The sequence below is a fragment of the Centruroides vittatus genome, unplaced genomic scaffold (genome assembly GCF_030686945.1).
Source record: "Centruroides vittatus isolate TY-2023 unplaced genomic scaffold, ASM3068694v2 contig_417, whole genome shotgun sequence".
Classification (NCBI taxonomy): Eukaryota; Metazoa; Arthropoda; class Arachnida; order Scorpiones; family Buthidae; genus Centruroides; species Centruroides vittatus.
The window spans coordinates 2,279,055-2,306,446 of record NW_027122227.1 but is presented as its reverse complement, the minus strand read 5'-3'; the positions used below and the strand labels follow the sequence as shown (position 1 = coordinate 2,306,446).

At 26.5% G+C, this 27,392-nt stretch overlaps 6 protein-coding genes across 6 annotated transcripts in view; 4 read left to right on the top strand and 2 right to left on the bottom strand.

The window, feature by feature from the left end:
* Positions 1-2,333, top strand: part of LOC136976684 (histone H4) — a 186,223-nt gene extending 183,890 nt beyond the window's left edge. Inside the window, exon 2 of the mRNA XM_067272047.1 lies at positions 1,718-2,333. Coding sequence (XP_067128148.1) covers positions 1,722-2,033 — 312 coding nt within the window. The 5' untranslated portion in view covers positions 1,718-1,721 and the 3' untranslated portion in view covers positions 2,034-2,333. The remainder of the gene's footprint in view (positions 1-1,717) is intronic.
* LOC136976662 (histone H3) lies at positions 213-768 on the bottom strand. The gene has a single exon (XM_067272011.1). It carries the CDS (start codon positions 715-717, stop codon positions 307-309), a length of 411 nt encoding a protein of 136 aa, XP_067128112.1. The 5' UTR covers positions 718-768; the 3' UTR covers positions 213-306.
* Positions 2,334-3,117: 784 nt separating the features above from the next.
* LOC136976708 (late histone H1-like) lies at positions 3,118-3,693 on the top strand. Its single transcript, XM_067272073.1, has one exon. The coding sequence runs from the start codon at positions 3,118-3,120 to the stop codon at positions 3,691-3,693; it is 576 nt and encodes a 191-aa protein (XP_067128174.1).
* A 7,174-nt stretch (positions 3,694-10,867) lies between these two features.
* On the top strand, positions 10,868-11,242 carry LOC136976707 (histone H2B-like). The gene has a single exon (XM_067272072.1). The coding sequence runs from the start codon at positions 10,868-10,870 to the stop codon at positions 11,240-11,242; it is 375 nt and encodes a 124-aa protein (XP_067128173.1).
* An 8,450-nt stretch (positions 11,243-19,692) lies between these two features.
* Positions 19,693-23,991, bottom strand: LOC136976706 (histone H2B-like). Its single transcript, XM_067272071.1, has 2 exons — positions 23,644-23,991; positions 19,693-19,815 (listed from the first exon to the last, which is right to left on the bottom strand). Exons 1-2 carry the CDS (start codon positions 23,989-23,991, stop codon positions 19,693-19,695), a joined length of 471 nt encoding a protein of 156 aa, XP_067128172.1.
* Positions 23,992-24,356: 365 nt separating this feature from the next.
* On the top strand, positions 24,357-24,725 carry LOC136976705 (histone H2A). Its single transcript, XM_067272069.1, has one exon. It carries the CDS (start codon positions 24,357-24,359, stop codon positions 24,723-24,725), a length of 369 nt encoding a protein of 122 aa, XP_067128170.1.
* The last annotated feature ends 2,667 nt before the right edge of the window (positions 24,726-27,392 follow it).

Below are 27,392 nucleotides of genomic sequence, written 5' to 3'. Positions count from 1 at the left end.
AAAAATTGTAAGACATTAGTGTATTTTACTTTTTAACAGCAAGTTCTTAAAATTAATAAAATGGACTTATCTTTATAGAAAATTCGTGTCTTCACTAAGTGTACGACGAAATTCAGTCAAACTTAAAAATAGCTAGGGGAAAAAGCGTTGATAAAATCAGTTCCGTTTGAAAATGATACCCGTATTTAAAATGGTTACTTTTGCAGAAAAGATGTAAGACTAACACTCGTAATACGACTAGCAAACCCTTTATCAAAAGTTTTTGGCCCTGAAAAGGGCCGTTTAATCGTTAATCTGCTATTTACTTTAAGCACGCTCTCCTCTGATTCTTCTTGCCAACTGGATGTCCTTTGGCATAATAGTTACTCTCTTGGCGTGGATAGCACACAAGTTTGTATCTTCAAAAAGACCTACCAAGTAAGCCTCGCTTGCTTCCTGCAAAGCCATGACAGCGGAACTCTGGAATCGAAGATCGGTCTTGAAATCCTGAGCAATTTCACGGACCAAACGTTGGAAAGGCAACTTTCTGATCAACAATTCGGTTGATTTCTGATAACGACGGATTTCCCTAAGAGCCACGGTACCGGGCCTGTAACGATGAGGCTTCTTTACACCACCGGTAGCCGGAGCACTCTTTCGGGCGGCTTTGGTAGCCAACTGCTTTCTTGGTGCCTTACCACCAGTAGACTTACGAGCGGTTTGCTTAGTACGTGCCATACTTAAAAATACAGTAAAACGTCACTGGAAACAAGCGTCGTCAATAGAACAAAATACAGAATTCGCGCCAGTAACATGGTATTTATACCGGAATACTCGAATCTCATTGGAGGAATGAGAACTCGACTGCTGATTGGCTAACTGAAGACTCTCTCAATCCTACCTTAACTCGATGTTTTAAAGATACAAGACATGAATGTTGGTGTTAGAATAATTAATAACTAAAAATTTCGTTAAAATTTATGCTAAAAGAACAGAAGATATTAAAATTAAGAGATGTAAACAATAACAACTTAAAATTTAAATATTATTAATAAAAATACAATAAATATAACAGTATGAGAAATTAACAAAGAAGGATTGTACGATTTCTCTCTCGAACCTGATTGGTCCATCCGATTAATGAAGTATAACAGTACTAAACAAATATTCATCTTAATTTAATTTACTAATTATGAAATTATATATTATTGTTATCTAAATGATTCGATGCCTAAAATCTAAAATAACAATATTTTACCTATGAAATAAATTTTATGTAGCAATTCCGTTCAAGAATTCGTACTTATTTTGCATACATTTATATACGAAAAATGATAAATATTTTAAAAAACAAAGCATTTTATTCATTATTATTTTTTTGAAGTGGTAAATTACATTTTATTTTGATTTTATATTTTAAAAAATCGTAAATAAAAATAGTATCTAATAGTTAATTACGTATAAAGTTATATCACATTATGAAGAGATATATCAAAGTTCAAATGATAAATTTTTAAATTTATTGTTTTATTAATTTATAACAAAAAATGATGTTTTCGCCACATTTCTTGCCGGGTTAAACCGAGGCTCTGTGATTGGTTAACGACACAGCCAATGCCAGATAGCGGTTACGCGTTTTCTACGAGGTCCGCTTTCTAACAATAAGTTGACTGTGCTCCATTATTACTTATCCATTCTCGATCTTGTTTGCTGCGGTGAAGTTTTGAATTTTGTAGAGAAATATGTCTGGACGCGGTAAAGGAGGTAAAGGTCTCGGAAAGGGAGGCGCTAAACGTCATCGTAAAGTTCTCCGCGATAACATCCAAGGTATCACCAAACCCGCCATTCGTCGTTTGGCTCGTCGTGGTGGTGTAAAACGTATCTCTGGTTTGATCTACGAAGAAACTAGAGGTGTATTGAAGGTGTTTTTGGAGAACGTCATCCGTGATGCCGTAACCTACACTGAACATGCTAAAAGGAAGACCGTTACAGCTATGGACGTTGTCTATGCTCTGAAACGTCAAGGAAGAACCCTCTACGGTTTTGGTGGTTAAAAAATGTCAGCAGGATACAAAAGGCCCTTTTCAGGGCCAAGATCTTCTGATAAAGGGTTGTCGATCGTATTTTATACTTAAGTGAAGTAGATATGACAAGTCCTGATACTCAGGAAAGCCTAAACTAAAAGGGTTAAATATTTACCTCATCAGGTAACTTTTAAACAACATTTTATATAAAAGGAGAGATCGGATGCGTATGATTTTTAAACGTAATTTTTTTTTCGTTTTACAATAAAAGTTGTACAGTGTTTTTTGTGTATTAAAATGTTTCTTAATAAATGAGCTTAATAAATCTAAGTTCTTTCTTTTCTTCAAGCTAGCAGACAGTACTATTCGAAAAATTATATAACGTATGCAAAAACACGTTCTCGTTTATCGATTTGTAAATACCGTCAGTAAGTTAACTAAGATTATCTTAGTTTTATTACATTACTGCAGTAGTAGACTGTTCGTAAATTACACCCGCATATTTTAAAATTCTCACTTTTATTCGGACGTTCAACAAATCATAAAACTTTACGTAAGTAGAAACGAAACAAGGAATTTTGAAATAAGTATAAATGCATTTATAAAATTTAATAAAAAAAATACGGATTGTCCGACTTGTTTTAATCCCCTCCCTCCCAGTGTGGACAGTCCCTGAAGTTACGCGTAGAATATACTGTATTTAAATATATTTGCGGAAGTTATTGATACTTTTCGATCGTACTACTTGGGCACATTTGTAAAGAAAAGGGATTAAATTAATACTCGAATAGTGAGAAACGTGAATAATAGACTTTGTTTAAATGTTCAATAATTACGGTAAGTCGTATGAAAATTTTGTATAAAAATCGCATAAACGCTGTTTTTATTCCATGCGTAGATTTAAGCTATTCTGTGTGCTTTTATACGTAAGAATTGTTTAACGTTAATAATACACTACATTTTATAAAGGAACAGCTTGCAGTAGTGTTTTCAGTAAAGTACTACGTTCTCACTATAGAGGGCGTATGTAGTTTTCCTTGACGCCCGCCCCGCTACTATATAAAGCTTGTCAATGGCAGCTGTTTCAATTTACAGTTGATTTCCTCGATCTGAGATGGCTGATACTGCGGAAGTAAGCGAATCCCCTAATGTGACCAAGTCTCCTGCAAAACCCAAGAACTTAAAATTGCCTGGGACACCAAAAAAAAATAAATCTGCACCATCACACCCCAAGATATCTGTCATGGTAGAGACTGCAATTAGTAATCTGAAAGAAAGACGTGGATCATCTCTTCCTGCTATCAAAAAATATATTTCTGCCAATTTCAAAGTTGACATGAACCATTTGACTCCTTTTATCAAGAAATATTTGAAAACTTCTGTAGCTAATGGTTCTTTAGTACAAACAAAAGGCAAAGGTGCATCTGGTTCTTTTAAGTTGAAAATGGACAAATCTGGGAACTCTAAAACTGATAAGCCTGCTAAAAAAGATTCAGTTAAGAAAACTGTAACTTCAAAATTTACCAAAGATAAAAAAGTAGTTGAAACTAAGAAAAGGAAGTCTAAAACTGTCAATGCAGAAAAGAAGAAAAAAACTGTAAAATCTTTAAAGAAACCTAAAAGTAAATCTGTTGCTAAGCCAAAGAAAACTTCAACAAAAAAGACTCCCATCAAGAAGATAAAAAAATAATTTGTTTGATAAAAACTGACAAACGGCTCTTTTCAGAGCCAAAATTTTTGGTAAAGACAAGTCAAATTGTATTTTACCGTTAATGTATATAGATTGACATATACTTTTTATCATTTCTTACATTTTTCAATCTGTTAATCTTTTGTAAGAGCTTTAGACATTCACAAGATTTGTGATGCTTTTTGAGTATATGTCTTCAAACAGATATACATTTTAAATTTCAATATAAAATAATTCTTTACAGTTTGGTTAAAAATACTTGAAATCTAAAAATAAAAGTTACTACATAAAGATGCCCTTTTTAAAACACTTAATTTTTTACAAAAAACAAAAATAGTTTTAGTAGAAAATAGAAATAAAACAATCAAAATGACTGGACAGCCTTATATCAAAGGTGCCTTCAATGTAATTAATAAAATAAAACTTAGTTTTATCTTTTTTTTACTTGATAATATAAATATCTTGATAATCGAAACTATTACAGAATTTATTGCCAAATTGACATTTATAAAGAATATTGTTAATTATCACTTCTCAGTTATATGCAAAAATTGTAAATTTAAATTTACTAATTGTTTGTAGTTTTTTTCATATTTAAAAACTTCAAAAAAAAATTTCTTTAAAGGCAATTTAAACAATTAAACGTAAACTTAATCCAGTCTCAAGAGCCTGATATAATCCATTTAATTTTAGTTATTGTCAATATGAAATAATAAAAGTACAATAATCTAAAGTGTACTTTTAGATATATATGCTTACACTTGTTTTTAGAAATAAGTTCTTAATTTTATGGTGTATTGATAAAGAAAAACATTATTAGAACTTACATTCAAAATAAAATAATAAATTAACTAAATATTTTTTCTTGATATATTAAATTTATTTTCACAAACTTTTATATCTATTCATAGGTTTTATTAGGACGTTTCAAAACTTCAATATTTAATTATAGTGAAATTCTAAAATAGCATAAACAGTTATATAAAGAAGCACAATATGTGAATGACTTATAAAAGTGAAAATAATTATCTTATGGTTTGATATGATTAGATACATTAAAATTCTTAAAAAACAGTTAAATCCTTAAGGTCTAAAGCTAGTTCTTTTATCTTCAATACTGTTTAAAACATTCTGAAACTTTTAAATTATGCATTCTTGAACCTGAAGCTAGAAGACAAATTTTACTAATGTAAACATTGATTCAAATAAGACATTCTTGTTGATAATATCTTAACTCTAATTTAATTTAAATGTGTGAAATATATAAAGAAAAAATTAATTCAATGTTATTTTTTATTTTAATAAATAAAATTTTATTTGTTATATTAAAAACTATCAGATTTGAAATATAAAATAATTTTGAATATTTAAATTTCAGAATTTGCAAACAAATTGTAATGATGCTTAGGTGTACATCTATTAAATTCATTTACAGCTTCTGGTGTGTATCTACTATTATTTTTTCAGAAATTTGCATTATATCTATATAACTTTTTACATGCGAGGTTGTAGGAATGGTCTGACCATAGCTGGATCACTTTTTGCTGTCAACATTACAAATACAATTCTAATTTCAAATTATCATCATGCAACACTATCAGACCAAAACCAATAGACTTTTCCATAAGGAGAAAAGGTTACGTGCCAAGCAACTAATGGACTAAATTTGGCTACTTTACTGCATTACTTTTAATTAAATTGTAAATAATTTGGTTGTATTTTGACTTATTCCGAAGCCCGATATTTTAGTAATGTTTATATATGAAAAGGTCATCTCTAATGTATTGCTTTCTCCCTTCCCCAGCAACACACATACCCAGGGAGATTTCGAAATTAGAAAAGTTGAAATAACTAGATATAAATTGAAAATGAAATCTTTGTAAAGAAACTAAGAGACCATACCCATAGTCAAGGCAACCACTCTCCATTTTTGGGCCAGACCATTTATTTCCCTTTAGCCCAGATAATTATTTTCAGTTATAAAAATGTCAGTTTAATTTTATTACATAATGAGCAATTACTTAGCAAAAAAATAAGTACTAAAAGTTTTATTTTTTGCATAAATGTAACAAAATAGATATTCCTAGATTTCTCTACTTGACTGTTTAAATATTCACTAGTACTATGACTATATCAATGAAAGAAACAAATTTTAAATGAAGAGAACTTTAGTAAACGATATTCAAATAGTTTAAGGCCGTATTCAAAATCAAGAGGTAGAAGTTACGCAATTACTATTCATTTAACTTTATGAACCCCTTACCTCTAACTTGACTTTTGGTTGTGAATATTGACTTTAAACAAATAGCTTTAATTCTGATATTTTTTTATATAAAGGAAACTCCATGAATTCTTATTAACAATATAGACAAGTTTTTAAGCATTTTTTTTTTCCTTATCTCTTTGAATAAGATATCAAGTTCAAATGTTATTTTTATTAATAGGCAAGGTCAATGTTAAGAAAATAAAAATATCAATCTCACTCAACATCAATATTTATATTTATTATTACAGAATGTCTTTTTTCCATTAGTACTTATATTATCAGCATCCAGACTAGACATCATATTCATTGACAATGAAAACAAAATTTTTATATATACAGGAATATAAGTTTTCATAATTTTATTAAGAGGGCAAAACAGAATTGTACTGTAAAGATTAATAGTAAATAACATGAAATTGCTTTCATTTATAACACTTTTCTACTAATACAGTATATTTCTAGAAAAATGGAAATGAAAACTTTCTGATTGATTCTAAAAAAATTAATATAAAATGATACAATTTTAATCATTATACACAAATTACAACAAAGACCTATGCAATTAAAAAAGTTTAGAATTCCTATCTATGCTATTATCTGTTCTGTTTATTATTAAAATAAAATTGTTTTTAATATTCATATTTTTTTATTTATTAATGTAAATTATACATTCAATTAATTCAATCATACGTTTAAATGAATGATTTTAAAGTTTTAATTTTTATGATGGAGAACAGAAAATCTAATTAAGATTTGTTTTTCAAGAACAATTTTATGTATTTATGATATTATTTAATGATTAGTTGATCTGTAAATTGTATATAAGAAATAAATTTTTGATAAAATCAATTGTAGAATAAAAATAATAATTAAATTTTACATCTTAAGCCTTTTTTTTCAATATTAATAATTATGATAAATCATAAAAAAATGTTATTGTTAGTTTTTCATTTCATGTTAATTTGAATTAAATATTTTGATCATATGTTAAGAATGTAATAAAAATATAAAATCTCATAAAAAAAGAACCAGTGCAAAAATGAAAATTTATTGAGAATTTTTATCATCAAACACTTACAGAACTCAATGTTCTAATCTGGGAAATAATGTTAAAATTCGAGAGCAATTATGTGTCTATCAATTAGCTTATCCCCTTTTTTATCTAATTATTTCTTAATTACTATAAACTTCCAGTTATTTTAGGTGTCTCTTAGTGGGATAACCCCTAAAAAAACTGAAGTTTTACAGTAATTAAGAATTAATTCTAGAACAATATTTCACAGCACTTGAGACAGTTCAGAATATTTTTAATTAGCTTATAATATGGGAAAAAAGTTAGTTATTATTAAAAAGTTACTAGATTTCTAGTATAATAATAAAACTTAATTTTTATATGATAAAAACAAATCCAAATTTATTTTTTATGCTTATATAACTGTTTAAAATAATCTAACATTTAAAATAATTATAAATCTAGTAAACATTTTAACATAACTATGATAATTGAAATTTATAAAAGTGTAAAATCTAACCTATTCCTTTTGAAACAACTTATATAATAATCACAACATAAAAGTATATTTAGTGTAATACTATATAAATAGTAAATGAACAATTTATTAAATCATATTAACAAGAATTTTCTAAAAATTAAAATGTAATATTGTATAATATGTAGATAAAGGTTAATTTTGTGTTATATAAATATAAGATCAGTTACTTTTAAAATTTATTTTGTGTACAATAAAACTTCATTTATTTTTGTTTATCTTATCAATTTTTACAACTCATATATATATATATATCAATTCTGAATCAATAATGTAATTCTGAAAAGTAATTTAGCAACAAGACAGTTCTTAACAAAAATTTTATATGTTGAAATAAGCATTTTCACTTGATAGTATGTAACAGAATATGGAAATGATATTAAAAAATCTAATTTAGATGCTGCATCCAAGAAAACCATTACTGAAAAATATAAGAAAACCTACATAAATCAATGATAGTAAGGTATTGTATGAAGATAATAAGTTACTAAAAAATGAATATGTTTGTTACTATGAATGTGTATATAGATTATATTAATACTTTCATACTATTAATTCCTTTATAACCAAAAAATACTTGGCATTACTCTCTCCTAAATCAATTATAATTTTTGTTTTGATTTTATTCATATTACATGCTGTAGACACGACATGTACAGTATATATGTATATATATTGTACACAAATGGTAATAACAACAAAAATATGTTGAACAGTCTTTGCAATTTTAGGCTTAACGTTTAACTCAAAAATTTACTGTTTCACTTTATTTAAAAATAAGTATATGAAGTACTTTACATAAAAAATATACAAAAAGATAAGTAAATCGAACACTAATAACAGATTTTGTGTTAAAAGTGTTATACAAAGTAATATTACGATTTTACCACGGCTAAATCCTCATAAAATGAAAAACAATAATAATTTTAAAATTTTACGTTTATCAAAAGAATGATATTTTTCCATTGTCAAATAATAGAATAAGAAATACATTATATCAGAAAGAGTGTTTACATTCACTTAAATAACTACTTTTGAAAAATAAATCTATTTTAAATATACTGTAACTTTGTAAATATGTTCGATTTAAAACTCTTCATCTATCAACTACACTATATTAACTTGATTATATTTCGTTTTCCTTCTTTAAAGTTTTAAGAAATTATGTATTGTATATATATTTGAATATCTTAAAAGTTACGAAGTTCATTATATCGCTAACAAAGGACGAACAGAAGAATGTTCTGATGTGTTGATGTACGGAGTAACACTGTGTATATCGACATTATTTAGTATCAGAAACGTATTCGTAGATAATTAATAACGAAATATATAATTTAAGAAACATAATTTTTGGGCTGCAATTTGAAAAGAAGTGTAAACCTATAAATTCCCATTGTCGTCCATTGTCTGTCCGTATGTCTTTACTTAATCTAAAGAATAGAGTTAGATAGATGAATATTGAGACCAGATATGGAAAGCTTAGGGACAGGAGGTCCCGATTAACTATGTATAAACTTCTGATACTAATTGTAAGTTACGTTATTTCAATTTAAATGTTTACCCTTGAAAGTAGTTAATAGATGATCGGCACGATCCTATTGTTAAAGGAAGAGAATGACGTACTATACAGGGGCAAGACATTACTAATAATTTGAGATGGAGAGCATATATTTTAAATGAAATAAATTAAGAATATGATAAAAAAAATTGCAACCCGGCATTGTGGCGATATCACAATAAATAATCGCTCGTAACATTATATTGTTCTAGATATTAACCAATGAGAAATATTTGTTACTTTCATCGTGTAATTTAACAAAAAAACAAAACACTGATATTTGTCTCAAAATAAATTCACTGAAAATAATATATGTTAATATTTTTAATACTGTATTTGAAAAATTTTTGAATCTACTTGTTACTATCCAAGTCATAATGTTTCACAAAGTTTTTATTATATAATTATGTTTTAATTCAGTGATTTTCAACCGGTGTGCTGCAAAATCTTCCGAAGGTTATTAAATAAATTATTTTCAAAGAATAAGTGTACACGTGAAAAATAAAACCTCTTTAAATTGATCATATGCGTTTTTGATTATTATAATAAATAAATGTATACATAATGTAGTAAAAATATATTTGTAAGCAAAATTATATATTATAACACCGGGTTTATCATTTAAAATGAAATTTTCTTGAAATGAAAAATGTATCTATAATTGTTTAAATATAATTTAATATATTTAATTCGAATTATTTTAACTTAGAAATAGCGGGACATTGAGCAACGCTTCTAAAAGCAATTATCATGCCACTTTTAAATGCATATTAAGACTTAACGTTAATTGCTTTTCTTATGTAAATGAAACTTAAATGATTATTGTTATAGCCTGCTGCTATTGTAAGGAACAATAATACTGTTTTATTTAATTGACAAAAAGGATAGACAAAAAGAATTAAGTTAAGTAGCAAGTAATATAGCAATAGAATGTTTACAAACACAGCTTTAATTTACGTGATTTTTTCCGCGTAAGTTTAAATTATAAGTTGAAGTGTGCGGTGAGAAAAGGTTGAACAACAACCGTCTTAATTACTAAACAACACACAAAACTAAGGTTCTGTATGTTATTTAGTGCAACAAGTTTATTGATGTTTAATGTCTTTAAAATTTAATTTATTATTTACTGAAATATCAGGTCACAATTTCGAATAAAAATTTTTTCTGGTGAGTGAATACAAAATTTCTTATTGTACAAACAAATTCTTGGAAATTTTCACGTTATTCTTAACAAGTCATCTTTCTCCAATATTTAATTATATATATTTAATTATATAAATTTTAATGCTAATTTTTTTAATTAAGAAACGTTATAAATCATTATTATTACATCGTAAAACATTTATAATAATGGAATCATTAATTAAAATGGATATTTGTAATAAATTTTCAGTTAAAAAATATTATCTATGATATTTCTATTATGGACAAAATTGATTATTTTAGAAAAACACTTCAAAATAAATTATATATATATTTTTCCAATTCTGAAAATATATCTTTAATAATATATAAAATGATTTATAATAGTTTTTGACAATAAACACAAAATAGTTGGATTGAGAATTTAAATTAAGACTTCTTATTGGATGAGTTAAAACCAATAAGAGAAAGGATCGTAAATTTTCAATCCCGATTCCTATTTGTTCTTCATTAACCAATGAGCGCGAACGTGTTCTATCCTATCCAATCAGGTGAGTTTGACTAGTTCGGTTCAATCCACCTAATTTTGTATAAATAGTCACAAAACCGGCTACGTCGTATCTGTTATCTTGCAGAAAGTTTTGAGAGTTCGTCATGCCACCAACTCCTAGCGGGAAAGCTGTGAAGAAAGCCGGTAAGGCTCAAAAAAATGTTCGCGCTGGTGATAAGAAGAAAAAGAAGAAGAGGAGGAAAGAAAGTTTCAGCGTTTACATTTACAAAGTTTTGAAGCAAGTTCATCCAGACACAGGTGTTTCTAGTAAAGCTATGTCAATCATGAACAGCTTCGTCAATGACATTTTCGAGAGAATTGCAGCCGAAGCTTCCCGTCTTGCTCATTACAATAAACGTTCAACCATCACTAGTCGGGAAATCCAAACTGCCGTTCGTCTTTTGTTGCCCGGAGAATTGGCCAAAAACGCCGTTACGGAGGGTACTAAAGGTGTAACAAAGTACACCAGTTCAAAGTAAACTTCAGAATATTAAACGGCCCTTTTCAGGGCCAAAACTTTTTGGTAAAGGGTAGCCTATCATATCAATTTTTTAATAAAATGTACGACATGTTTGAATTAAAACAAAGTATACAAGGTTTGCAAAAATGTTTGCACTATATAGACTTTTTCTCCCCTTTTTTAAGTAAAAACTGGATTCCTAAATTTTTTATTGTATTATTCATTAATAAATAAAATATACCAGCATGGTAATTTAGATGTAAATAATAAGACAAATTAACGTTCTCGAAATGTATTAATATCTCTCATACTCAAAGAACCACGTTGACCTTGACTGACGACTCGAAACAATGAACTTTTTTTTTTTTTACTTGAATGTTCCGGTCATTTTTTTTCTTTTTTAAAGATAGGACAAATAAAAACTTAAAAGACCAACATTATTAAAGTTTTTAGTATTGACTTATCGGAGAAATGTTCAAATGAGCTTTGTGTTAAACATTTTTGACAGATTATTTGACATAACATTAGACAAACCATTGGAGCAAATATTGATGGCAATGAAACTGAAATCTATTATAGTATAATTTTATAAGTTAAAATTAAGTTTAATTCTGAAGCAATAAAAAATATAAAAATTGCTCGTAACAATATGAAAAACTGATATTAATACTATGTATCGACACCAATTTTTTAAAAAATATAATTTCACCCTATATTAAGACAAAGTTTTTTTAATATAATTATAATAATTGTCGTTGAACCATAAAAACGATAGTTTTTAATTAAGAATGATGCAAAAGATAAATGCAATTTTCGTAAAATTGCATAATTTGAAAGAAAACAATTGTATAAGTTAAAAGATAACTAACCAATAGGAGTAGCGATTTAATGAAAACAATCTACTCGTCCATTGGTTAAGGTCTAACCTATGAGAGCTAGGATTGAGAAATTTGAATCTGTACTGCTATTGGTTAGAAGGCATCCAATGACGAATAAGACTTGTGTACAATCCTATAAATACGATGGGTCAGCGTATTTTTCCGTCATTACTCACTTAGGTTTTGAGTTCGTCGTTCATCGTTCATCGTGTCTGAAAATGTCTGGTCGTGGTAAGGGAGGAAAAGTTAAGGGAAAGAGCAAGACTCGTTCTAGCAGAGCAGGGTTACAATTTCCAGTCGGTAGAATCCATCGTTTGTTGCGAAAAGGCAATTATGCTGAAAGAGTGGGTGCTGGTGCTCCCGTTTACCTCGCTGCCGTATTGGAGTACTTAGCTGCTGAAGTATTAGAATTGGCAGGAAATGCTGCAAGAGATAACAAGAAGACTCGTATTATTCCTCGTCATCTTCAATTGGCAGTAAGAAATGACGAAGAATTGAACAAGCTCTTATCCGGAGTAACTATCGCTCAAGGTGGTGTTCTTCCAAACATCCAGGCTGTTCTCTTACCCAAGAAGACTGAGAAGAGCTAAATCAGCTCTAGATAGTCTTAAAGACTTCAAACGGCCCTTTTCAGGGCCAAAAAATTTTGATAAAGAGTAGTTTAATTGTATTTCACGTTTTAAGATGTTGCATTCTTAATATACTTTTTAACATTCCTAAATACAGTAGGACAGGTTTTACCTAATTTTTAATTTATCCGCTATGGTCAGAAGTGTAAAGTGTTTTTGGATTAAGTGTAAAGTGTTACTGTCTCCCGTTGCTGCATGCTTTCAATATGAAATTCTGTTTGTTCATAATTTTGGTGATGTATTTAGTTCACAAAGAAACATTTTTAAAACCCATTTTTCTATCATGCTGTTCTATTAGGGTTTTTTTTTTTTAGTTCATGATGTTTGTAAATGAAGATTGAAACTTGTGACAAATAAACAAATATCTCAAAATTTGTGGATATTGGTTTTGATAGTGTTACAATAGAATTTTTCTACCTGAAATTTTTAAATGTTCAGAATAATCAAATGTCAAATTATCCTATAAATATACAAGAATTTGTTTACAAAATTAAAAAACATTGAACAGTGAACTTGTTTATGAATTTTCTAGTTCTCAATTTAAAATCAAGTATTAAAGGCAAAGCAAGAATTCTTTTAATAGTTTCATTTTTAAAATTATATATAATTTATGTAGTGTAGTACATTACTTTTCTACCAAACTTTAAATTTAACATAAGATGCATTTAATATTTTATCAAAAGTCAAAGTATCTTTATATTAAGTTAATTAATTTTTAATCAGGAAGGAATTTTATCTTAGACTAATTTTGATATGCTTTCCCCATTTGTCATAAATATAACATTTTGTGGCTTTAATCTGCTTGTTGACAATACAAAATGGTTCTGTCATGAATGTTGAGTTGTAAGTTTTCCCTTCTTTTTTAAAGAAGGCATTCTATCTACCTCATATACAATTGATGTATATTTTAGGACATGCATATTAAATATATACTTATGCAATATGCTTTACAACATCTTACAGTATCTGTGAAATGAGATCTTGCCTCCCCATTACAAAGGTTTCCCACCTCTTGTTTATGATATTAAAATCAATACGAATTAGACATTATTAAATTTGGATTAAATGAATAAGTATAACAGTGTTATACTAAATTTTTAAAAATACTTGTACTGTACTGTACATTTAAAGAATTTTTAATATTTACACTTTTGTGGATGCCTTGAAAATGATAAATGCTACATTCTATTTCATCAACTTTATAATAAATATGTAGAATTCTAAATATACAAAATATTAATTTATTAAAAGTATACAGGTGAGTTCTCATTAATATATGCATTAAACTCTAAATTTGCATGTTAACTGAATTGTTATTTGTATTTCTTAGGAAATTTTATAAGTATGAATTACACAATATAATTAATTAAAAATAAGCAAACAATTATAAAATTTCTAAGAAATTTGAAAAATGTATAAACACTTAATTCAAAACTTTTTTTAAATGATTATAAATATTTATAATAATATCTTGGCTGTCTCCATACACACTGTTTTTTATTTTGATTTTCATTTAAATAGTTTTTATCAACAGAAGTATATACCAATATTGATATACAATATGTTCTGAGAATGCAAAAAAGAAATAATACAGGAATATATATACAAATGAATTTCACATAGCAACAAATTATCCTAAATATAAATATTTTTTTAAAAAGATAACTTTAGTCTATTTCTATGCAGCATTTAAAACAAAAATTAAAAATTCATTGGTTTATCAGTTAATGGTATTTTATATTATTTTACATGATAATCTGTAATTAAATATATCAATGATGATGATGAATTTACAAATGAAAAGATGAAGTAGACCAGGGATGGGCAACCCGTGACCCTCGGGCCGCTTGCGGCCCGCAATCACATAAAATGTTAATAAATATATCAATTTCCCAGCTTAAGGAAGTATACAGCAAAAATTCAAATGTTATTTTCTACAACTCTTATGTGAATAGTTTTTCTGCAATAAATTTAGTAAAAATTAAAACAAGAAACTGGCTAACAGACACATTGAAACTAATTTAAAACTACCAGTGACTAATATTTAACCAAGTAATTCTGATATATTACGTTTACATCAGTTCTAGAAGCTAAATTAATATACCTATGCTAATTTGTAATTATATATGAATGAATAATTGTGATTTGCCATAAATCACAATTTTTGCCATTTTTCTTTCTCTTTTCTTTTGTATGTGGCCTGTGTCAGTTCAAAAGATTTGAAATGTGACCCTTACATAGAAAAAGATCGCCCATCCCTGAAGTAGACAAACTTAAAGTAATATGACCAGTTTTTCTTATGCTTTCTGATACATTTTTTTTGCAGTCACATATCAATGTTGATCATACATCTACATATTTATGGATTATTGAATTACTAAATATCTATAATTTTTATACTTTATAATTTAAAAAAATAACGTTTAATATCAAATATTTTTGATAATGCCATGTTATTTACAAAAGCTCCGAAATAATAAAATCAATATTCTATTTGTTTTTTCTTTTTTTGCTTTTACTGTAATAATTGATTTATTTTCACAATTAAATAAAAGAACTAACTTATTTCATAGAAACTTTAAATTCTAATGGTACATTATTAATAATGTTTTATTAGAATTCTAATTATATCCAATGCAACATTTTAAATTTTCTATCAAATAGATCAATATTAAATAATTACTTAATTTAGTGGAGTTTATTAGCTCTCGCCTTTTAATTAAGCCTTAATTATATATCAGTTTTATAAATCCATATTTAAATAAAATTATGAAAATAAAAATATGTAATTTTTTAAACTTAGAATTTTATAATATAATTCTATCTTAACAATTTTATACATTATATTTTATAGTTAGTTTGTTAGTTTCAAAATATTGATTTTTACAAAGGAATTTATATAATCAGCAATTTTAAAGATCAATTCTTATATTCTATTTTTATATACTGAAAGATTGTGATTTTATATAAGCCTGATTATTATGAAACTGAACTAGGCCTATCAATAGTAGTTACATTGTTTTATGACAATTTGTAAAATATCTGTAGTATTTACATACAGTGGAAATTATAATTAGTTTTATTATAAAGATCAGATATTATATCTTCACATACATCTATATATCAGTATTAAAAATATAATAGCTAATTATGACTCTAAAAAGCATAATGGTATCTATATAGCTTACATCAAACAATAACAATTTAGACTTTTTTTCCATTGGTTCATAGAGTTAAACTTAGTGTTTAAAAATTAAGAAAATATTTTAACAAATCGAAAATATAAATTTAAGTACAAAAGTTTGATTACTGTCAACATTTGCTCTAATGTTACGAAAATCAGTATACAGAACTAACAGAAACAGATTCAAAAATGCGGCTAATATATAAAAAAAATAGATGACTTGAAGTTGATATCTATGTACTGTATATCTTTAAACCTCATTTACTAATCTTCAGATGTTTATTAAATTAAATAAACAAAATAAATTCTACATAAATACTAACATTTTTAGTTTAGGTAGCCAAATTTATCAGCTCCTAAAATAAATACTGTCAGTATTTATGTAATATTAATGTTACTAAAATCTTGGGAAGTTGTTTGTAATAAATTATAATTAATCAACATTTGAAATTTGATGTACAGTAAGTATAATTAAAGTTCCAGAATTAGTATGGATTTTTATGAGTAAAAGCATACTTTCATGATATCATACCTGTCATTTTTGATATTGTAATTCAATCTTCAAACCAATTCTGTAATACAGAAATTATTTTTCATGTCAAATATGAACAGTTCTATTAAAATACCAAATCTTGAAAAAATCTCCAGCAATTTTTTCTTTTTGAAAGATATTCCAATAAAAACTCATTTACAGGCATAACTCACTTTTTAGTGCTTTGCTAATATAATATATTTTAGTTATATTTCATAAATAATATTTTGAATACTTGTCTTTTTTTAATGGGATTTCTTTTATTATTTTTATCTTTTGCATTGCTTTTTAAGTCTAGTGCTATTGTGCACTTATTAAATAAAATAATAATTGTCTTTTTAGGCTTTTATATGCACTGTCATATGAAAAAACCTGTGATTTACTTTAAGGCATTATTCATTTTATGACAATGGTCTAGAAACTGGAATCTAACCTACCATATTAGTAAGATATGCCTGTAATAATGATACAATAATCACAGATATAAATATAAAACAATGCTTGATCCTAAGAGTTTGTCCTTGATTTTATCTAACATTTTTAACAAATTAAGCATTAAGAAAAACAATGCTATTTTTGTAAATTAAGTCACATGTTTATCATCAACAAAAGTATCTAATCCAATTAACAGAAATCTTTTCAATAGACATATTGTATTTTACATTTTATATAAATTTTATGTTTTAATTCAGCAATTTAACAGGCTACATTTTTTATTTTTGGATGGATTATGATCAATTTACAAAAGAAAAAGAACTCTAAAAGTATTAGATTTTCTCAATCATATATAGAACTTTAATAATGTGGAAAACACTATGCTCATCTAATGCACAGGTTTTTTTTATACTAAGCATATTTTTTATATTGTAGAAAAGTAATCTATTGAATCTATTAAATAGCAAACAGTCTAACTCATAATTTTAATACCTAAATAAAGACTACAAATACTCTATTGAATTATTTTAGAATTGAAAATCTTTCAAAACAATGAAAGTTGTATCTGTACATCATTTACAATTACATTATCTAATCTGTTTTTCAGGTGGAAAATCTCATTTAGAGTTGATTCTCTCTTGCTTGAGAAAGATAGTCTATAAAAATTAAGAATCTGTATAGCATTTAGATAGATAAAAAATGAAAATACTTTTTTCCAAATGTTTTCCATTTACTTAAATCAATTGTTCTTGCAGATAACAAAATATATCAGTAATATTATTATTCATAGTGATACATTATTTCTATTTTGAAGACTGAATGAATGAAATAAAACATCACAGACATATCCAGGAGCAAATTTTGGAGTGATTTTTAATTCGCATAGTGAAATAAACAAATATAAGTAATAATTTTATTTTAATAATTACTTAAAACAGACTAAATAAACTCAATAATCATAAAAATATAAGAATTTTAAAGAACTAAAGAAGCTCCTCTTAGCAATAAAAATTTTTAGGAGCCAATTGTCCTCTCTAGATCCATCTCTGATCATAGTATTTTTTTTTTTAATCCACGAATATATAATTTCTATTGTCTGTCTGGAAAATATTGCTAAAATTTTCAACTAAGTAATAAAATTGGAACATGTTTTTTCCTTATCTATAAAGATTTATTTCCTGAAGGAAAAAAGACTCATTAACGTTCCAGATCATTGATTTTGTATATTGTGTGATGTTCTAAGTCATTTTTAAATATTCAAATATATGTAACATGCTGGAAATGATTTACTAAAAAACTTAAAAGATTTTTAATAGAGCAAATATTTTTACTTGATAAAAGTATCTTCGGATGTTTTGATAAAAATATGAAACAAAAAAGTTAAATCTATTTTAAAATATTAATTTTTTTTTCTAAATATTTATAAATGGCCAAATACAATCAATTTAAATAATAATCAAAATTCCATCATCTCATAGTTTACATGGAACTGAAAAATTCAGGATATAAATTAGGGATTTTCTTCATGCATTATAAGAGAAAGAGTAAGGAATTTTATGCAAAATTCAAAATTATGATTTTTTTCCAATATTTTCAGATATAAAAAAGGCCTTGAAAATAGATTAATTTACTTTATTGTAAAGATTATATGGCATAAAAAACAAAATATTATACAAATTAATTACATGATAAATATTTTTGACACTTAAGTTAGTATTATTTGTGATAGCATCACTAATTGATATTATTATTAATATAGGTAGATATATTTTACTAAACACAGTTAATAATTGGAAATTTGTTGCCAGTGACAACTTTATTATTTTGGGGAATCCACTAATCTACGTAAAATAAAATCATACAAAAAACTTTTTTATATACATTTAAATTTTTCTCAATGGTTATTAATCAAATAAACTTCATTGAATATGTATTTTAAAGAAGCAAAGTGGATCTCCAGTCCTCCCACTGGATTTCTGCAAAGCATAGTTATAGTACTGGTTGTTTCTACTGTATAAATCTTATAAGTGATTATACAATTTTTTTTTTTTTTTTTTGGCATCTGTTAACAGTTGCTATAAATAATTGATGAACTGGACAGTTACAATGTATTACATTAATGAAATTAATGATAATATGATATCTAATAGTAAAGGAGTGCATGTAATTTAAAATATCTCAGAAGAGTATTCAGATTTATCTTGCATCTGACTGGTTTTATCATAAGTATGAAAGTGCCCTCCAATTACACTGTTATCAGATCATTCTTCCAATAACTCCAATATATATATATATATATATATATATATAGGTATTCAATATTTATTGATGCAAATCAATAGTATAACAACTTGTCTTCAAATAAATATAACATCCTTTATCAGAATGAAAAATTTGATTAAAAATTTTTATACATACCAGCTTTAGAGTTATATCATCTAAAATCTTTATTCTATCTAAAGTTTGCTGTCATTAGAACAATAAATCTAATAAAGAAGTTTCCCATTCTGATGAATCTATTCAATCTACCAAAATAAACCAATTTGCAAAACAAAATCCATAATTGCTGTCTAGAGTATTTCAAACTTACTACATACAGTATATATAATGCTGCTGAAATAATCATGTCCAAATTTTTTGACTTTAAAAGATGAAAAGCTAAATGGCATTTTAATAGCAGCTCCAAATAACTGTACCCAGATGTATTAAATGTTAATCAGCCCTGTGAAGAGATATTGCACCCTATCACCTATAGGAGCAGTGTTGCTACACTCTTATAGTATAGCCCAAGCTCTTATAGGAGCAATGTTGCTACACTGCTCCTATAAGAGCTTGGGCTGTTCCTGCAGCAACATCCTCCCCCTCTTTAGGGCTGATGGTAATTTCTGGATTCAAATGAGAGATAAAAACAAATATAATTAGAAATTCTTGTATCTAAAAAAATTTAAGAATGTTCTGATATAAAAACCTATCTATCTATTAGGTTAAAAAATGTCAGGAAATACAGTGGAAGCTTCAACTTTTACATTACTGGTTCTTTCTCAACAATTTTTCCCCCATCTCCTTGATTGTTTAAGAATATTCAATGTAAACACAAAAATAATAGTGAGGTTGAGGCAGAAGTTTTAAATGCGAAAACGTGTACATTGGACGTTCAGCGCCGCTTTCCTGTAAGCCTAGAAGTTTGACAATGGTGTTTGGAAAGTCAATGGAATCATGCTCAACGTTCCAAATGCCATTGTCAAACTTCTAGGCTTACAGGAAAGCGGCACTGAACATTCACACTTTCACGTTTAAAACTTCGGCCTCAACCTTGCTAATGTTAACAAATAACCTTGAGCGAGAATCATTATGCAATTTTATTTGTAGTCATCAATTAAAAAATGGATCAATCTAACAGGTTTGAGAGTAATAGATGATAAAATACTTTGTTGAACAATGAGTCTCTTGACAGAATAATTTAACTTTATAGAATTTATAAATTAATATTTTTTAATTCAATTCTAGAAAATAATTAAGAAAAACTCATATTTCAGTGAAATTAATAAATTCTACATATTGGCCTAATTCATATAAAAACCATTGGGTTTTGTATTTCAAGCTATTGTATAAATCTCATTTTCATTCAGACATAATTCAAGATTGAGCCATTTAATGTTTTCAGAAAATATCAACATTCTAATTTTAGTCAAAACAAAATCATCTTATTCATACAATGCAAAAAAATGAAAATATATCATGCATGTATTTTCAGGATTTTGCATATAAATAAGTAGCTTTCTAAACAATCTTAAGTAAATGATTCAATAGAAAAAGTCAGTTTTCACAATATTGTGTGTGTTCACTTATAATACAGTATATAAAAATCAAAATGAATTCAAGTCTAGAAATTTCAGTTATAAAAAAACAATTACTTAAAAACCATGTAAATAATTTAGTGACTTATTTCTTTGAGCAGTATTAACAAGGCAAAGTACAATCCAGTATTGACTATTAATGATCCCAATAAATCAAAATACTGACTAATTGCTTGCATTGTCACTACTTTTATTTATCAATAGATAATCAATATTTAATTAAGAGGGAAGAGGGGAAAAAAATACTGCCAAAATAAACCTTTATGAAATATTTAAAAAATTTCTTCATATTTGCTAAACAATATTCATAGCTTAAAATTATATTTCCTAACTGTATAACTATCAGGAAACCGTATGTATTAAAATCATTGTGATAGTTACTCTAAAAACGCATCAAAACTTATTGGAAACATTTAAAAATAAATAAAATAAAACCTTTTAACTTTTAAAAATTTATTTCTTATTTTTTCTTTATAATAGTATGCATACAATATAAGATATAGTCAGTTATTATTTAAAATGACATTTGAATTTTATAACACACAAAATATAAATACAAAAAAAAAAATATTTCAAATTACAAAAACAAATATATTATGGATTTTAATGAAAATATATGATTTGTATCAAGTTTGTTCATTATGAACACAGTTTTATTACAATAAAATTCTTATTTACATGACTAAATATTATATTCAAAGTATTAAATTACATAAAAAAATAAACCATTAATTACAACATATTTAAATCTGTTTTAAATCAAGTCAAAAAAGAAATTATGTAATAAAGACATTATTTATAAGATGAATTTTTTTTATATATATATAATTTTTTTCCCCATTTCACAAAAATACATATATTGTATGATCTTACTTATTTTCATGCTCCAATATGTTTAATACTAGGACAGTGCATACAAGTATAAACATTAGATGACAACTTTGATAATACAAATACAGGCCTATAATGGGATCCTAATCTCAAGTCAGATTTCAGTGACTAGTACAATATATTTAAATATTTAAAAATGAATTAATCAGATTTCATTTATAACATACCATGTATTCCCAGGCATTGATAGTGAGCACATTAAATATAAGAATGAAATTGGTGTTCAATCTTCTCTGGGTTTGTTGATTATATTATTCGGGTAACCGTTCGATAAATTTTACTACGGTGAGAATTTACATACCAAAAACATTGAATGAAGGCAAATATCCATTATACTTTTGCCACCATAGTATATTATAAATATGCAAAAACTACATTCTTCTAAAGTGAATAAATAAAAATTATTTTATTAGCTATAACTTAAGTCAGTTTATAGCTAATAAAATTATAATGTTTAAAATTAACTTAAAATTTGACACTGTTTTGTAATAAAAATAAAGTTGATGTCATAACTTTTCAAGTGACAAAGACATCTTGGCAACAAAAAAAATCCAATGGAATAAGAGACTTTTGCAAATTTTCCAGTGTACAACAACAGAAGAAATCTGGAAAAAAATTTCTTATCAGAATATTTACAAGTAAAAAAAAATTCTGTAAATACAGTTTGAAAGAAAATAGTGATACTTAAAAGTTAACTTTAAGATATTACAGATAGATAACCTTATATAAGAACTTTTTTTGAAGTTGATAAATTGTATGATTTACAAAAATTATTTTCTCTTACCATAAAAATATATAATAGTAAGCATAAATATTAATACTATTATAATTCATCATAGAAATGGTTGGTTGTTATTCATAAATTAGAAAAAATTGATATATACAGTATTGATAAAACAATACTTTAAACAAAATTACACACAAAAAAAACCCTTATTTCAATACACTAGATCTTTTTTATGACAGATAAATAGCTATTTATATTTCAGACCTACTTTTAAGGATTTCATTTAAAATTAATAATTTAACTTCATACATATATACATAATATATATGTAATACACATACACACACACACACACACACACACATATATATACATACAAGTTTTGAATAGTTGTGTGTATGCAAATACTTCAACTTCAGAAAATTAAAGATTTGTTTAACTGTTATTGTATTAAATATTCTTACTAAAAACTTCTTTTGCATTACTTTTGTACTCCAAGATTTTTATCATAATCAATAGACTAAGACAAGGAAATTTACTATTCTAGATAGAAAAAGTTTATTAAACTTCTAAAAGATATAAATACTCTATATACAAAGTATTTATAATACCTCATATGAACTTCCTGAATAATTAAAAAGAAAAAAATAAACCCAATTACTACTAATAGAACTTTTGTTACTCAACACTTACCATATATAAGGCTAATGCAAGATTTAATCCTACTGTATTTTATAAACATTTTGTAGAAAAATATAATTCAAAACAAGGTTTTGTCAAAAATATGTATATATTTAACTTCATTACAATGTATTTAACCATAAGAAATAAATTAGTTGATTTCTCTATTGAAGCTGTTTTTAAATTCTATTGTAAAACTTTCTTGTAACTGATATTAGCCCTCCAAAATATAAAAAGAAAAAACCAAGTTCACTCGCATCAATACAAATCAAATTCTCAGAAATGCAACAATGCTTCCATAAAGATCAACCAATGTTGAACTGTTAGATTATTTTGTAATAACTAGAGAAAAATGTTAAATATCTAACTGCTTTTTACATTTTATAAATCTAATAAAAAGATATTTTCATTACTTTTCTTTTTTAATAAGAACTTTTAAAGTTTCCAGAGTTTATAAAACTCGGGAATGAATGCGTTGTTGCATCTTAAGTTAAAAATTCAATCTAATATACGATAGGCATCTCTTTACCATAACTTTTGGCCCTGAAAAGGGCCTTTTGTGTCCCAAAAGAAAGTGCTTCATTTAGAACTGGTATACTTGGTTACGGCCTTGGTGCCTTCTGATACAGCATGCTTGGCCAATTCTCCGGGAAGCAATAGACGAACGGCAGTTTGGATTTCCCGACTAGTGATGGTTGAACGTTTATTGTAATGAGCAAGACGTGAGGCTTCGGCTGCAATTCTCTCGAAAATGTCATTGACGAAGCTGTTCATGATTGACATAGCTTTACTTGATATACCTGTGTCCGGATGAACTTGCTTCAAAACTTTGTAAATGTAAATACTGAAACTTTCCTTCCTCCTCTTCTTCTTTTTCTTCTTATCACCAGCGCGAACATTTTTCTGAGCCTTTCCGGCCTTTTTCACGGCTTTTCCACTTGGAGCAGGCGGCATAGTCGATTACTTCTAACGTTGATACAATTTGCAGGCGATCAATTCTCAACCTATTTATATTAAGGAGGATTGGATTGAGTTGCAACTATTTACTAAACTGTTATTGGCTGGATATTCGTACAGCCGTTCTCATTGGCTACACGTACACCATTAGTGGTTAGGATTGAAAGTTTACAATCTATTCTCTAATTGGTTATCTCTAGACCAATAGTTACCAGGATTGACTTACTACAATCTTTCTGTTTATTGGATACGATGTAAACCAATAGAGAAACGAGATTCGACCAATGTTGAAGATAGTTGTTTTGATGTTTTGAAATTCGTGTTCTTATCGATATTATCAAATATTTGCTGTTTGCCGAAAGATGTCTGGTCGTGGTAAAGGCGGAAAAGTAAAAGGAAAGAGCAAGACTCGATCCAGCCGTGCAGGTTTACAATTTCCAGTCGGCAGAATTCATCGTTTGCTACGAAAAGGTAATTATGCGGAAAGAGTAGGTGCTGGCGCCCCTGTCTATTTAGCTGCCGTATTAGAGTATTTAGCCGCCGAAGTATTGGAATTGGCAGGAAATGCCGCACGAGATAATAAAAAGACTCGTATTATTCCTCGTCATCTTCAATTGGCAGTAAGAAACGATGAAGAATTGAATAAATTACTGTCTGGAGTAACTATTGCCCAAGGTGGAGTCCTTCCGAACATTCAAGCTGTTTTGCTTCCCAAGAAGACCGAAAAATAATCTTAACATTTACATAATAAAGGTTCTTTTAAGGGCCGAAACATGATGTTAAAGAGTAGCTAAATCGTATATTAAATTTTACTTTCCATATTTATTTTTAAAATGTTAACCATGTTGTATAGAATAAAATCAGTATGTTAAAATAAAATCTTATATGTGGTCAAAGAGATTTGTAATTTGATTTTTATATAATACACAACAAAATTTGCGCCAATTTTTTTCAATATATTTACAAAAGAATGGATATGTTCATACAATCAAAACCATTCTTTAAATACTTCAAATGTTAATACTAAAATTATGTTATGAACAAAAACAGCATAACGAGAATACATAATACTGTACACGTGGAAGTAATCAGTGCAGAAAAATTCTTAAATGTGTTGATAGTTTTTGTGAATACATTAATATTAGTAAATAGATTAGCATTAGGTGATTGTTTTGAATTATAAAAGTTAAATTTTATAACGTGTTATCGTTGTTTTCATTAGAAACAGATTATAACATTCTTAAATTATTGATGTTTAAGTACCAATTCTGAGCTGAAGAAATACAATTCAAATTGAAATTTTCATTGCAAAAATCCGTCTTTTACGAAATGTACTGTGTATTTTGTATTAAATATTAATGCTTTATATATTATTTTGTAATAAATGTCTTGTTTATTTTTATTTCATATGAAAAATTTATAAACCCAGAATTACTTTAAAAATTTCATGATTAAGCAGAGAGGTATACTAGTGTATTAGCTTATATCAAAATATTACGATATTAATAATAATGATTCATTATGAATATTTTAAGTTTCGTTCTTCAAAATATTCAAGCTACATACCGTATATAAATGTTCATTAAGCTGTATCAGAAATAGAATATTCATTATTACATATTTTCGAACTGAATGATTCTGTTTATTTGCTGCATTGATTAAAGCTTGATAAAATTAATCACGTATAATTTATTATATAAAAGTAACTTATTAAATATAATAATATAAAACTTATAAACTAATAAAAAAATTATTAAGCACTCAGTTTTCGGGATTTTATGTTTATATAATAGTTTTACGCACTGTTCATCACGCTTCCAAAGGTTTATTCATAAAATATCGGGCTTTTTACAGATTTTTGAAAAGTGTAATCATCGATGATTTCCAATCAAAATTAGTTAGAGTTATCGTTGATTCAAATTAAGTTTAATTTTAAAGTATTTCTATCTAAAATGCTAATTAATTCTGTTTCATTTCAGAATTAAAAATATTTTAGAGTAAATCTAGTATATCCCAAATTATTTTTTTCGTAAGTTAATTCATAAAACAGAATCATTAAAAACAAGGAAAAACAAAACAAAACAATACACAAAACATTAAGTGTACTGCACATACACGAATGTAATAATGAGGTAGACGCGTTAAAAGTACTGGATGTTAGGTAGAGATATTTTCTTCGGAAATAGAAAAAATGGATTTTAATTCAAAACGATTAACTTCTTTTTTTCTCGTCAAGCACGTTTCCATGGGTTATAAGTCATACTGGAGGAAAACTTTTTCTTTTACCAATAAAAATAAATGCCAAAAATTGTTTTTAGTCTGTTAAACTTTTTTATAATGTGAAATTAGAAAAAACTTTCATGAACTACTGTATATTCTTTAAAAAATAATTTAGATACTGTACGTTTTCGTATGTCAAATAGACTTAAGAAATTTAATAATAATAATAAAAAAGTGGTATTAATAGAAAATTTAAGATAAGAATCTCTTTCCGAATGTATTCCACGTGACTCAAGTTCAGTGTTTTTTATTTAAGAAAAAAAAAATACATAAAAACTCAAGAATTATTCGTAAATTAATTACTTTCTTTCTTAATAACTTGTAACATTAACAAATAGTGGATTTTTAATATATTCCTAGCGTCGTTAAATGTTTTATTTAATTAAGGTTGGTTAAGTGCGCTCCTCGAAATGGAGGATATCTTTCGTTGTAAAAATTTTCTTTATAATGTTAAGTATAATTGTATAAAACACGTAAGAAAGAAAGCCGTCCTTTAAATTACAACGTTTTATTTACAAGTATAGTATACTTATGACAAATGACAAGATTCGAAATTTTCTTACTTGATTAATTAAACTTACTATTTAGGTAAAAATTTTCTTTTATACACTTTTTATATAATTTTAGGTATTGATTATATTATTATAAAATGACTTCACTTTCAATAAATAACAATTTACATGTTTTGTTTCTATATAAACAATATGACAATTTTTCTATTAAAAAAAAATGAACTTTTGAATATCTTATACTAATTGAAATGATTCATCTGATATACTACAATTTGTATAAAGACAATAAATAAATTAACAAATGGTAAAGAATTCAATTTAGAGATTTGGAATAGATAAGTAATGATAACATAATGAAATTACTCTAAAAAAGTTCTGTTATCAAGAAAGAAGCAGGATACTACATAAAAATTTGAATATCTTTACTATGGGCAGCATTTTAAAGTAGGCTATGATCTTTATTATTGAGTAAAATAAATTATTATTTAGGTTAACATTTGAAAGAAATAAAAGTTGATTTTGTAGGAGGCTAGATATTTATGTTGTATCAAATATTAAAGAACTGGAAATTGATGAAGAAACTGTTTATAGATTTCACTAGCCTAT

Bases quoted from the DNA above. Each gene is read 5' to 3' on its own strand.
- LOC136976705 (XM_067272069.1), top strand. From the start codon at position 24,357: ATGTCTGGTCGTGGTAAAGGCGGAAAAGTAAAAGGAAAGAGCAAGACT.
- LOC136976707 (XM_067272072.1), top strand. From the start codon at position 10,868: ATGCCACCAACTCCTAGCGGGAAAGCTGTGAAGAAAGCCGGTAAGGCT.
- LOC136976708 (XM_067272073.1), top strand. From the start codon at position 3,118: ATGGCTGATACTGCGGAAGTAAGCGAATCCCCTAATGTGACCAAGTCT.
- LOC136976662 (XM_067272011.1), bottom strand. From the start codon at position 717: ATGGCACGTACTAAGCAAACCGCTCGTAAGTCTACTGGTGGTAAGGCA.
- LOC136976706 (XM_067272071.1), bottom strand. From the start codon at position 23,991: ATGCCGCCTGCTCCAAGTGGAAAAGCCGTGAAAAAGGCCGGAAAGGCT. The intron at 19,816-23,643 runs GTAACCAAGTAT...AAATTTTTTTAG, and splicing joins TATCAGAAGGCACCAAGGCC to ATACAAGAATTTCTAATTAT.